Source organism: Mirounga angustirostris, unplaced genomic scaffold (assembly GCF_029215605.1).
Source record: "Mirounga angustirostris isolate CCGP_5_RB_7025 unplaced genomic scaffold, mMirAng1.0.hap1 SCAF_7, whole genome shotgun sequence".
NCBI classification, from domain to species: domain Eukaryota; kingdom Metazoa; phylum Chordata; class Mammalia; order Carnivora; family Phocidae; genus Mirounga; species Mirounga angustirostris.
Window position 1 is genome coordinate 80,522,731 of NW_026991715.1, and position 14,687 is coordinate 80,537,417.

Consider the following 14,687-nt stretch of genomic DNA (forward strand, 5'->3'; position numbering starts at 1 on the left):
GCAAATAACCTATATTCTATTTGTTTAAAAAAAGACCTGTATACTTAAGCATTTTTGTTTCACTGATGGTATTAATATATATGTGCATGATTTGTTTCATGAAATTTTTGTATTTCTGTGCCATTATTGAATGCAAACATGTCTGTATTTTGTATTGCTTTTTACTTGGCCTGACTTTACTCAGCTAACAATTTCAACAATAGAATTATTGAGTTAATTCAATAAAGGTAGGTAAAATGTGTTTTGAAATTTCATTTTCAGCATAAATGAATGAATGTTGTTTTCAGGTCACACTAGAGAGTATCGTTGGCCTTGGTATGACTAGAAAAGCTAATTTAAATCACTCTTCACAAGTAATTACAACATAATTATTCTTCAACAAGAAGTTAATTTTAGCATTCTGGCATAAGGGACACATCATGGCATCAACTTATTCACCTATCAAGTAGACCTGATTTTTTAAAGTAAAAACTGAAACAATATAATGTTTTCTGCTTTTCCCCCCAGGTTTTTTCTTTAAGTATCATTCTTAGATTTTACCAAAATATAGAATGAAATTGTGTGCATGCTGTACTATGTGATTACATTTAAAATGAAATCTTTTGTCACATCTTGTTCCAATCCCATATTGCATAGCATCTGGTGTCATGACTTCAGAGATCTCATGTGTTTGCATGTGATAGATTGGAAAGACCTAACCCATACAGTTCTAAGCAATGGTCATCTTCCTTCTTAATTAAAGATTTTTTAAATACCCAAATTTTCTTCATTTCTTTTTTTCAGGCTTTGAGTTGTATTCCATGGTGCCATCTATTTGTCCTCTAGAGACTCTTCACAATGCCCTGTCTTTAAAGCAGGTGGATGAATTTCTTGCTTCCATTGCTTCTCCATCAAGTGAAGTTCCACGGAAGACTCCTGAAATTTGTAGGAAGATTATTTTTATTACTATTATTACTATCATTTTGTGGCAGTAGATATTATCTAAATATAAAAAGAATTATAACAACAAACTCAACTAGTGGTAGTGAATAGAATTTTACGAGAAAAGGGGATATAAAGGAACATTATTTGGAGATCTTTGGTGTAATTACTATGCAGTGTGCCACTTTTCTTGACTCTTCCCAAAAATCTTTTTCTTTCCAAAAAGGAAAAAGAAAAATCTAAGACCCAGCAATAGAAGTCAACAATATAGAGTCATGGTCTTTTTTCACATTCTTATCGTGTGTCATTTTATAATAAGCTTTTTAAAAATTACAAAATATCATTTGTCATTAACCCACACATGCACACATGCCTATCCCCACAACAGCTCTGGTAAGTAGTCATTCTGATTGAGAAGGAGCTCTTGACTAAAGAGAGCAAATTAGGACAAAAGGGTTTTCAAGTTATGTTCTTCAGAAGGTATTCTGAAAAGGTTCATTCATCGAAGAAAGGGGATTCATGGCTCAGTAAGTTTTGGAAACTGTGTATTATATCCTACCTCTCTTTGGAGAGAGAGAGTTATATTAGTGTAGAAATAGCTAAGGTTCTTTTGTAAGGAAAGCTGTATACCCAGATTTTCCAAAACTTATTTTTTGAGAAGGCACGTTTTTGGTGACACACTTAAACATTCTATAGCACTACTGTAAGGGACATCATTTTGGGAAGCCCTTAGGGCTACCTTTTTGGGTGTGAGGAGTCAGCTGACTGCTGTCATTCTCAGCTCTATAAGATCCGTCAGCACGCTGGAATTTCCAGTTTAGGAAGCATCCAGTTTGGGGAGAGCATGCTCTGCTCTGTTAAGAATCTTGCTGGGGCTAGTCATATCTTCGGAAAGTCACAAACTTTCAATGTATACCTTTCTCCTTTTCATAAGGTGCATACTGTAAATCTCTTTCTCTGAAGAATGAAATTGGAGGTCTGGGAATGAAAGCCCCTTTCACGTGTTGCTGTTATCCTCTTCCCTTTCTGACTACCACGTTGTTTGTATTATTCTAGAGAGTTCTGTTCACATTGTATTCTGTCTGAATGGTGCCCCCTGCATTTCTGGAGTATAGTGGCTTCTTCCCTTTTCTTACACTTTTGGTAGTAGAGGTCAACATTGAATCATTAACAGTAATGGAGAGATATCTGGGCATTCTAAAATACTTTTAGGAATGGTTTTAGGAAGTAGTTTTTAATTTCAAAATCTGTCTGATTCTGAGAATTGATAATACTCCAAATGAAATAACTTCTCTAAGCTCTATTAAGTCAAAGTTAGGAAAACGGAAGCATGTTCATCTCACTTTCTTCTCTGTTAGCTGATAGAATGGACAGTGCTTTTCCTCAAATTGCAGTAGAGAACCTGAATGAATTCTCATTTACCCTTTACCCCCTTTATACTTGATGTTTCACTTCTTCCCTGGGTAAGGATTTATAATCTTAAAATAGAGATGAAAGAAAGATTCTAATTATTAAATTAGAACTTAGGATAGATATCAATGCTATTTAGACTTTAGAAGATTTTCAGTGAATGACAAGGGAAATAGCAGTAATGACATTTGTTTGGGGAAGAGAATTGTGGGATATTTACAAAAAGATCATCTTTGAAGTTATATTCTGTGATGCTGTTATATTATGTTGGCTTTATTTCTGTGGTTAGTGAATTCAGTTCATCAGAGTATATTACTGAGGTATATTAATGAAGGATATTAAATTCCTTTTCCAGTTCAGGTTAGCTCTTCTCTATATCATGGATACAAGTTGTACCCCAAGCCCTGTAGCTCTTCTAAAATTTCCTGCCATTACTTACTAAAGGAACTAGATGAGAACATAAATACAGCTAATGCAGTTCATAGAATTGGGTAAACCTTAAAGTCCATCTGGTTCATTGGTCTTCAATCTGTATTCCCAAGAGCTTTTAGAAGTTCCATGAGGGAGAGGATGCTGAGTGGTTAGGCCTTATGTCTTGCATGGCTGCTTCAACCAGAGTGTCTGTTTTCATCCATTTTATTTAAGATTTCATTTGGGAAAAATTTACTGTTTAAAGAAAAAAACTTAGACACCATTGAGGAAATCAAGTAGTTAGTGATCAAGCAAGACTAAAATCCAGGTCTTCTAAAGTGTATGGTTTTTTAAATTATTTTTGAATAGTAAAGAAAATAGATGCTAATTATAATAAAAGTTATCTGAAGCCTACATTTTATACTGTAACTGCAGAATTAATAGTAATCACAGTATATTTACATTGTTTATACTTAATTCCCTGAATTGTCAAGGAATTAGCATCATAATATAGACTCTACTGATTTTGTGCTGTTTATAACACAGAAGCTGACATTGTTAATCCTCTGTCATTCAGAAAGGCTTTTTCCTCACTTAGGACAAAATTAATCAATTTTGTGGTAGCTAGTAGATAGGTTACAATGGGACACTAACAGAATCAGATGGGGGGAAGGTGTGGAAATGCTAATTGGGTAAGTTAGAGATGGAAGTTAACAGGATAAAATATACAAGCAGGAAAGAGCTTAGTAGTGGTGTCCTGCTTTACATGGTACTTTAGGGATTTTTTTCATCATTTGTGTATTATGTCATTAAACTTGAACTTCTGCCATTGGGATTTATATTCATTCAGTGTAGATAGATAGCAGCCATCTAAGGCACAGTTGCTATAATTTAGCCCACATATTTATTTTTCAGAGACATGCTGTTTATTGCTATCATATCCTCCCCCCAAATTGCAAAAACAGCCAAATCTTGTTTTTTTTGTTAACTCCCCACCTCCCTTTGGTTAGGAACTCAGAAGCTCAAGCCAGTAGCTCTCCTGCTCTGACCTATCCTTCCCCAGAGGAATTCATACTTAAGAATTATCCCTACTTTTTCAAATAAATAAATAAAAATCTTTAAAAAAGGGGGGGGCGGCGCCTGGGTGGCTCAGTCGTTAAGCATCTGCCTTCAGCTCGGGTCGTGGTCCCAGGGTTCTGGGATCGAGCCCCGCATTGGGCTCCCTGCTCAGCAGGAAGCTTGCTTCTCCCTCTCCCACTCCCCCTGCTTGTGTTCCCTCTCTTGCTGTCTCTCTCTCTGTCAAATAAATAAATAAAAATCTTAAAAAAAAAAAAAAAAGAATTATCCCTACTTTTCCTTGTCACCTCTTAATTGCCCCACTGTGATTAGAAAGAAAGAAAAAAAAATCTTTAAAATTCCCTTTCATTAAGATAAATCTCAACTAGATAATAAAGGAAGACAATCTGATTTATTTTATTACTTATAATCTATTAGTTTATTCTTAAATATAATAGTTTAATAGACCATAGTATTTATAAATTAACTATCCCTGAATCTCTACTTCATATTTTTAAGAGAAAAAGAATTTGGGACCCTGTCTTTTTTTTTTTTTTTTTAACCAGGCAGTAAAACTGTCATAAGCCCTCTGCTATCCCTTAAGAATCTGAGTTTCTATCAGGGCAGTATAAAATTATGTCTGTTGCTCTATTCTTGTTGGCATACCTTTGGTAAAGACTGTTAAATGCTTATTATTTACAGTAGAAACAGAACATCTATTTGGCTAAGAGCATGAGAGAACTTTTTATAGGAAAGATGATTTTGCTGCATTTACTCCATAAGCCTTACATTGTCTATTTTCTCCTATAATGTATATTCATAAGTCCACTAAATATGTCATTAGAAATTTCTAAAATGTAAGAACTTGGCAGAAATAATCAAACTGCCATATCTGTTGTGGTTTTTTTTTTTTTCCAGCTTCTACAGCTTCACGTTCCAGTCCAGTAATGAGAAGAAAAATATCTTTAAATACATATACACCTGCAAAGATCCTCCCAACGCCACCAGCTACCTTAAAGAGTACGAAAGCAAGCAGCAAACCAGGTTAGAACTGTGTGTGAATTTATGGATTCTGTATAGCAATTAGAGGAGTAATAATAGCTTGCTTTTTGAGTTTAAAATCTGTTTTTAGGAAGGATCATTACAATTCCTAGAGTTAAAAACTGTTATTGTAGTCTATTGAGGTACTTATATTTTTTTCTCTGTTGTCTCTCCCACCCCTGTATCTGTTAATAAAATATATTTCAGGGGCACCTGGGTGGCTCAGTTGGTTAAGCGACTGCCTTCGGCTCAGGTCATGATCCTGGAGTCCCAGGATCGAGTCCCGCATAGGGCTCCCTGCTCGGCGGGGAGTCTGCTTCTCCCTCTGACCCTCCCCCCTCTCATGTACTCGCTCTGTCTCATTCTCTCTCTCTCAAATAAATAAATAAAATCTTTAAAAAAAAATAAAAATAAATAAATAAATAAAATATATTTCTTACTGATACTTTTCTGCAAACCAACTTATGAACTCTTTTTGCTTTTCTTTTGAGCCTAGGCATTATTTTAGTCATTTTATATGAAATTTTTTTCTCTTTTTTTACAGTGTCTTAATTCTCCATTCTCAGTCAACTTGTTGTTGTTGTGTTTTTTTTTTTTTTGTAAGGTTTTATTTTTTAAGTAATCTCTACACCCAACCTGGACCTTGAACTCACAACCCCAAGATTAAGAGTCACACTCTACCAGCTGAGCCAGCCAAGCGCCCCGACTTTTTTCTGTTTTTACTTTTTGGCATATTTGATTGTGTGATTGATCCTTCCTGAAATCTTATCTTATTCTGACTTCCACAATGTACTCTGTCTTGGTGCTCCTTCCCTTTATCTGATTCTTCTACTTTTCTTGTTTGACAGTCATTCTTCTTCCTACTTTCCTATGCCAAACAAGGACATTCAACAGTTCCCTTTTTTCTTACCTTATATATTTTTTTCTTCAGAGAATTCTAGGTAGCTCTGAGGTTTTGACTGTATCCTCACTGGAAATCTCTTAATTCTATTCCTCATGTTAGTGCTCTCAAATATTCTTTTGGTTAAGAGATTGTGCTTGGGAGTAGGAGGAACCTAGATTAAAATCTCAGCTCTGCTACTTGTTAGCTATATGATCTTGGGTAAGTTACTTAACTTCTCTGATCCTCGGTTTCATAGTCATAAAATCAGGGTAATAGATCCTCTTTTAAAGGTTGTCAGAAATGAATCCAATAATATATGTAAAGTACTTGACACACACAGTAAACACTCACTAAATGTTAGCTGCTATTGTTGTTATAGTGTTGCCAAACTGTTCACTTCCCCCCAAATAAATCCCTTTGACACTCAGGTCATTTTTCTTCTTCTTCTAAAATGTTCTCCCCTTACTTCCCACTCTTCAAACCCCAACCCAGCCCCCTCCACTGGTGATGTATTTATATGATTACCAAAACAAGAACTCCAATGACACTCTACTACTGATTTGTTTTTATACCTAATTATAGCTCTGTCAGATTATCAGGCCTTACAAATTAAAGGCAGTATCTTAAATATATTTAAACTTAGTACATTCCAACTAATCAGAATATGCAGGTACAGACAACTGAAATCTTAAATATAAATCTTAATATCTTAGTACCTTAAATATAAATTATCGTGTATTCCATATACAGCTCAAAGCTAACATTTGTATAGTTTTTTTATGCTACAAAGTGCTTTTTTATTCTTAAATTTCTAAACGTGGCCCATGGCCATGCCATTATGGATGAAAAGTTGCAGAGAGGTTGTGACTTATCCCTGTTCACATAACCAGTAATTGGTAGACCTAGGATTTGAATACTGTTTGAATCATGGTACATTGTTGTTCTCTACATATTAGACACATAATAAATGCATTATTTCATAAGCATTTTTAAATAATAACGATGAAGTGGTATTATATTTGACATTTCAAATAAAACATAGGCCAATAAAAGCCAATCTTGCATTTGTGGGCTAAGCCCTACTTGGTAATGATGAATAATTTATTTATATGTTGTTGAATTCAGTTTGACTTTGAGGATTTGGGCACCTGCATTTGTGAAAGATAGTGATTGGTCTGTAGTTGTTGTTTTTATTTGTTTGTTTTGTTTGTTTGTTTTCTTGTTTTTTGTTTTTGTAATGTCTTTTAGATTTTGGTATCAGGTGGATGCTGGCTTCATAAAACGATTTGGGAAATATTTCTTCCTCTTTCTCTTTTCTGAATGAGTTTTTGTAAGATAGGTATTTCTTAAATTTTGATAGAATTAATTTTTTGTTTCATTTTAGTGGTGGCTTTGATAACTTGTATTTTTCAAGGAATTTGTTCATTTTATCTAAGTTGTCGACTTTCTGGTTACTTTAGTATCGTTTTAATGACGGTGGTAATAACGTCCATTATTTATGATACTGATAATATGTGTTGTGGGTTTTTTCCTTTATTACTCTCACTAGGGAATTATCCATTCTGTTGGTGTTCTCAAAGAGCTAGATTTTAGCTGTTTGTTTTATATTTCATTGATTTCTGCTCTTTAGTATTTTCTTCCTTCATTTATTTTGGATTTACTTTTATCCTCTGTAATTTCTTAAATCACTTTTTGTTAGACATTTCTTCTCTTGTTATATAAACATTTAAAGCTGTAAGTTTCCCTCTTTCAGCTACATTTCACAAAAGTTAAATTTTATTTTGATTCTCATTCAGTTAAAAATATTTTCTAATTCACATTGTGATTTATTCTTTGGGTCATGGAGTATTTAGAAACATATTGGTTAATTTCCAAATATTTGGGGGTGGGGATGTGAATATCTTGTTACTAATTCCTTGTTTCATTGCATCGCAATTACAAAACATACACTGTTTTGTAACATACACTGATTGCAGTCTTTTACATGTGAAACTTTTTTTTTTATGGCTTACCATTTGGACCTGGTACATCTTAAATGTACCAAGAGCAATAAAAAAGAAATTTTATTCCATAGTTCATTGGTATCATGTTCTATCAGTACCCATTAGGTCAGAATTGCTGATAATCTTATTCAGATCCTCTGTGTCTTTACCATGTTGAGGGGTGGGGACATGTGCACAGGAGGAGAGGTTCTCATTATTGTATCAGTTGCTTAGAGAGCAATTTCCACTCACAACTGTAGAGTTGGGTGTTTCTACCTTTAATTCAGTCAGCTTTTATTCTGTGCTTTGAAGCTTTTTTATTACGTACATATATATTTCATATGCCTTCCTAAGGTATTGACCCATTTATCATCATGAAATCTCCCTCTGATTCCTAGTAATGCTTTGTCTTAAAGCTAATTTAATCTGTTGTGAATCTTGCTACTTCACATTTCTTATGCTTACTGTATGCATGGAGTATTTTTCCAAACAATCTGTGTCTTCATATTTAAGGGATTTTTTTTTTTTTTTTTTTGTAGGCAATATACATTTGGCTTTTTAAAAAACCCATTCTAGGGCGCCTGGGTGGCTCAGTTGGTTAAGCGACTGCCTTCGGCTCAGGTCATGATCCTGGAGTCCCTGGATCGAGTCCCGCATCGGGCTCCCTGCTAGGCAGGGAGCCTGCTTCTCCTTCTGACCCCCCCCCCATCTGCTCGCTCTCTCTCATTCTCTCTGTCTCAAATAAATAAATAAAAATCTTAAAAAAAAAAAAAACCCATTCTAACAATATCTGCCTTATAGTTGCAATGTTTACAGTTCATTAACATTGTAATTATTGATATGGTTGGGTTAGATCTACTATTTTATTATATTTTCTGTTTATACCTTCTGATTGTTATTCTTTTATTCTTTTCTTCCTTGTTTTGTATTAATTCAGTATTTTTTAGTATTTTATTTAACTTATCTATTAGCTTTTTAGCTTTATCTTTTTGCATTATTCTTTTATTGGTGGCTGTAAATACACATCTCTCACTTTTCATGGTCTACTTAGAGATAATTTTATACTCAAAATGTGGAAGCCTTGCAACTATAGGTTCATTTACCTTCCTCTCCTCCCATCCTTAACACATAGTTATCCATGTGTGTTACTTCCACATATATTATAAAGGCTACAATACAGTGTTAAAATATTTGCTTTAAACAGTCATATGTATTTTAAAGAAATTAAGAAGAGAAAAAAAGTCTTTTATTTATCCACACGTTAGCCATCAGTTTTTATTCCTTTTCCTAAGTCTTTGTTTCCATGTGGTTTTACTTGCTTTCAACCTGAGTCTTTTTAGCATTTCTTATACTGCAGGTCTGTTACTGTATTTAAAAATTATTTATTTTACCCTCATTCTTGAAAAGAAGTTTTGCTAGATAGACATAATTCTAGGAAGAAAGTTTTTTTTTGTTATTTTTGTTTTCTTCCCCCAGCCCTTAAAAGGTGTTGTTCCTGTTTTCTGGTTCCCATTGTTTCTGAGAGAAGTCTTTGTTAATTGAATTGTTCCAATGTATGCAGTGGGTTAATGAATTATTTTTTTCTGCTTCCTTTTAATATTTTCCCTTTATCTTTGACTCTCAGCAGTTTGACTATGGCAAGCCTGCCTAGGACTTTTTTTTTTTTTTTAATATTCTAGATTGATGTTCACTTTTTCCTCTCCTTTCTGCTGTTAACCTATCTAGTGGATTTTTATTCTTTAGTTTTAGACACTTTTTGATTCTTTTAATTTTTTCTCTTCAGAGATTTCCTATATTCTTATTCATTATAAGCAATCTTTTCTTTTGTTCTCGAGTATAGTTAAAATACTTGCTTTAAAAATCTTGTGTAACTAATCTGGCTGATCTCAGGATTGGTCTCTATCAGTTTATCCATTCTCAAGAAGAAAGATGTTTTCCTGTTTCTTCATACATTGAGTAATTTTGGATTGTATCCTAGACATTATGAATGAGATGTTGTATAAAGGCCAAACTGTTATTTTTGTTATATTTCTCCCAAAAGTATTGAGTTGTTTGGGTTCTTTTAAAGCAAAGAGTTAACCTTGGCTGAACTCAGATTGCAAAACTGTGTCCCTTGAAGTCATTGGCAGCTCACATTTCACTTCATTTCTTTTAGCCTCAGCTGGACTTCTTGGAGCTTACCCTGCTCATGACATAAATGTGATCAGGTTTATACAAAGAATTGGGGGCTTTCCCTTTCTGGGATCTCCCACCTGATTTCCAGCAGCTATAGTTGCTCCAGTACTTATCTTCTGGTTTTTAATGCTACTAAGAATGAGTTCTGTGTTGGAGTTTTAGTCATTGCACATGGTTCAGACTGGATACTCTGGATACTGTCCTTAGGCCAAAAGCTTTTTTTTTTTTTTTTGAGAGAGAGAAACAGCTTGTGAGCCATGAGCGGGGTCAGGGGGAGGGTGGGTAGAATAGAGGGGCAAAGGGAGAGGGAGAGAGAGAATCCCAAGTAGGCTCCACACCCAGAGCAACATGGTCACAACCCTGAGATCATGGCCAGAGCTGAAATCAAGAGTCATACATACACTCAACTAAGCCACTCAGGCACCCCATATTTTTAAGGCCAAAGCTTTTTAAAAAATGTGTGTGTTGGGGGTACTCAACATGAATTCCCTTCTTCCAAGTGTTGATTTTTTTCCAGTATGCCCCTGCTTTTGTTTACTCTTCAGTGTCTTCAAATAGTTGTTTTTCATATTTTATCCAAAGTTTATACTTGTTATCTGTAGGAGAATTGGTCTGACAGAAGCTTCCCATCCATACTGGAAGTGTAATCTGGCTTAGAATAGTTTTTTAGTAACTCATTAGGGCTTGATTTGGGTTTAGATATAGAAGGATGATTTAAGTGAAGAATATTTATAGTTTTCTAACCTTCGGAATTTTTATTTATTTTTTTAAAGATTTTATTTATTTATTTGACAGCGCACAAGCAGGGGGAGGAGAGGGAGAAGCAGGCTCCCCACTGAGCAACGAGCCCGATGCGGGTCTCGATCCCAGGACCCTGAGATCATGACCTGAGCCGAAGGCAGATGCTTAACCGACCAAGCCACTCAGGCGCCCCACCTTCAGACTTTTTAAATAGTGGTGACATAAGAGATAGAGTAGAAAGTAGATGTTTATAGGGAAATGATGAGTTCAGTTTAAAACATATTATGTTTCCTGTCAATTATCTATACAGAGATTTCTAGTAGGATATACAGGGTATACAAATCTTGAAGTAAGGGAAAAGACCTGGAACAGAAGTGCACATTTGAAGATTGTTAGCACGATAGATGGTAGTTAAAAATGATGAATAAATTAGTTTTCCAGGAAGAATGTAGAGTGAAAAGAGAAATTTGTTTTGTGAACACAGCCCATTGGCATTACTTTTTTGTATTGGTGTTGAATTCTAAAAAGTTAAAAGATTAAAAATGCTCTATTGAGCATTTACAATGTTTCATTTATATCACAACTAAAATTAATTATTTTTGTCACTTAGCAGTATTATTTGAACATGAATTGCTTGTGAAAATCTAAGCAATAGTTTTTCTCTTTTTGTATAGCTACCAGCGGACCTTCTAATGCAGCTGTTCCTAATACCTCATCTCGAAAAAAGAATATAACTAACAAAACAGAAATGCATGAACACAAAAAAACCACTACGAAAAAGAAATAAAATTTTAGCAGAAGCTGGACCTCCTTAAATATATGAAAATCACGTGTTCAATAGAAAAGGACACATAATAAACCTTGGCTGAAAACTGTCAAAGCAAGTAGTTTATGTTTCTCCTTATACATCTCTGAATTCATTTTAAAATATGTTAAATCTAGAGAATTCATCATATATATTCAGGTAAGGAACTTTTCTCATGATCTTGAAATGTTTAAGACAATGTTCATTAACATTTTATGAGCAGCAAAAGTTATGGTGATGAAGGTCTGTCATTCTTAATGTTATGTTTACCATGTGCCCTTGGTAAAGACAAGGACAGAAAAGCCCAGCTAGCTTGTATCAGTGTCACATCAATAATGCTGTTTACTCAAGAATCTGTGAGGTGAACTCTATATACACTTTCATTTTCATGGGATTTTATCTTAGCTGTAGAAACCTATAGCTTGGGTTAGAATTTGGCAGTCAGGATTACTGATTGCAGATTTTTTAAGTGTATTTCCAAAGAGATTTCATTGACCATTTAGATTAGAAACTCTTCCCCCCAATTGTTAGAATTACAGATATGCTGCATTATTTAATAACTGGAGTATTAGCATATGGATTATTTTTTCAATATGTGCTTTGAGTTTTTTTATTGTGTGTTATTTAAAATATTGCATATACAGCTGGGATAACTACACCTTTATGCACATAGATTTCTATATTAATTTGTAGAAAATACTTTCTTTATATATTTCCTTACCATAAGGTGCTTTTGCTTATCAGGAAAATTTTGCTTCATGTGTTGGGAAGAAAGACAGCTTTAGATTTTTTTTTTTTTTAAGAGATATAGTTGACAAGTTTATAAACGTTACACTTACTTTCAGAGTTCTTTTTAGATCTAAGGAAATCAGTTCAGAAATGGATATCATCAATGTGAGAAGAATGTCTGAATTCTGTAGTTAGTAGATATTATGTATAGCACCTCCTTTTTTAGCATTTCCATTCTTATCTCTAGTGTATCAGTTGATCTCACTAAGAAAGCTTAAAGATTGAACACTTGCTCTTTTCAAATGATTAGATTTTGAAAGGATGTTGAGATCATTGTTTTGTGATTTCATCTGTGATGTGAAAAAATATTTATTATCCTTGGTGCTTTTTTCCCCCTAATGCACAAATAATTATAAACCACTTGAAATGACTTAAACTGTAAACCAAACAGTACAAGCTGATAAGAATTCCATGCATTGCCATACAGGTCACTTAAATTGCTAAAACTTTAGTTTGAAGCTTATGTTTAGGCAATTACTGAATTCTCATAGAACACAACTATTAAAATTCTTCAGGAGACTCTCCTGACTTTAGATCATCATCTAAGAATTGACTTTTAGAAAATAAGCATATTATGTGTTAGTTTTAAAAGTACCAGATGCAAAAGTCACAAATATATACAATTATATGTTTATATACTTCACGTGAATGTAATTGTATTATGTGGAGACATGTCTTTTAAACAATTGAATGTACCTAGGCTTTCTGTATGTGAAAATGTTAATGTGCTCAGTGTGGGAGTAAGAAACTACTTTTATTTTTTAAGTGAAACTGAATTAAAATATTTTATTTCCAGAATCAGAGAGTGACTTATATGGCAAATTATTTTTTATTCCTGTTCTTTATCTCTTTCCTTTTAGCTTTCAAAGTAGAAATAAATGAAGAAAACTATTTGAGTATTAAACAGTGCTATCTTAGATATGAAATAAAACTTACTGTTGGCCATACACATTGCAATATATTTCCTAGACATTAACTAGAAAAGTTTAACACAGCTCACTTTTTCCATTGTTATACAAGAACTATGATTTCACTGTAGTCACTAAACTCGGTAATATTTTTGTGTAGACTGGACAGTCTGATTTGAAAGAATCTTTGAGTCATTTTCTAAAACGACAAAAAGGCCTATAGATAAGAGCAAGAAATTATAGTTATCACTATTTAGTGAAAGTTTGACTGAATCCTCTGTTTCTCACATGCTTCTGTCCCTGGAAGGTGTATTTTTCGTTTGTTTTAAATACTGAAAGACACTGCTTCTCGCAGTCTAATCCCGCAACCAGCAAAGAGATGAGAAAGTGCAGCCTGAAGAACCGCCCAGCATTCTGGGATGTTGGTCTTCATAGCACATTATTCGTTCTTTCTATCCTCATCCATACATCTGAACTCAGACTTAACTTTGCCCGTGAAGTTGTTCTGGCAGCTTTTGCTGTCCTGGTTCTATTGAGTTCTCACAGTCCATCCTCAACACCAGGAAATATTTCGGGGGTGTTTTACCAACCTCAGGTTAAAGGAGAAAAATGTGCTGAGCAGCTTTCTCCTGTTTCCTTTGAGCAGGAAATGGAGGCAGAAGAGAAATAGTAAAGGGAGAAAGCACTTGTGACAGTGTGCTTCGTGTGCAAAAGGGCAATAGATGGCCATGAAGAGAGAAAAGTTAAATGTACAGTTCTTCAAGAAATACTTAATTAAAACTCTTTAGAGGAGAGAAAAGTCTATTTTGAACAGTATTGCCCAGATTTCCCTCCAGGTTTTGCTGACTCTTGCCCTGCATGTCCACTACTACCTAGTTCCGTGCCAGTTTGAACTAAGATTTTACTTTTTTGTCTTGTGTTCATATGTTAATGGAAAGTCCTCAGTATTTCCTTTTGTGTTTTTCAAAGTTTGCTTTCCATATAGTGTTCATTAATGTTACATCATTTTATCCTTGACTTATCTGGACAGCATCGACTGCCTGTATTCTTCTTAGTCAGGTATGGATCGCTTCTGCAATGGCTCAGCGGTTCCCTCTCTAGCCCCTCTCCACTTCTCATAAACTACCTAGAGCTGTCACCACCAGCAGCATTCTTACCGTGGGGACGATTTTATATTCCTTCTGAAGGAGTCACTTGTCATAAGGAGTCCAAGTAGAAACAGCTCTCCCTTTGTACAGAAACATGGGTACCAAACTATTGCCATGTGAAGTTTTCTTTATATGGGTCAATTTTTTTGAAGGTCTACTCTATTTTCAGAGAATGGAGAACTATATAAGATCGATTATTTTATACCATATGTCAATTACATTTTGATTAAATATATGATTTAGATCTTCTGTAACCTTTTCCTTTGGTCCATGTGCTTAGTCATGACTTGAGACAGAGGTAAATGAAACTTTTCACTTAGGGATTTTCTCTTTTTATTATCTGGTTTTTATTTTTTTTCTCTATTGTATGTGGCTATGTTTCCCATTGCATATGAATTCATGACTGCTAGATTTCCA

General features: G+C 34.3%; 1 protein-coding gene across 3 annotated transcripts in view; it reads left to right on the plus strand.

Moving 5' to 3' along the window:
• Positions 1–13,013, plus strand: part of PPIP5K2 (diphosphoinositol pentakisphosphate kinase 2) — a 71,441-nt gene extending 58,428 nt beyond the window's left edge. For all 3 annotated transcript variants that reach the window (XM_045899547.3, XM_054513155.2, XM_054513164.2), the window contains 3 exons: positions 784–924; positions 4,717–4,842; positions 11,295–13,013. In XM_045899547.3, the coding sequence (XP_045755503.1) occupies positions 784–924; positions 4,717–4,842; positions 11,295–11,407 (380 nt within the window). In that variant the 3' untranslated portion in view covers positions 11,408–13,013. The remainder of the gene's footprint in view (positions 1–783; positions 925–4,716; positions 4,843–11,294) is intronic.
• The last annotated feature ends 1,674 nt before the right edge of the window (positions 13,014–14,687 follow it).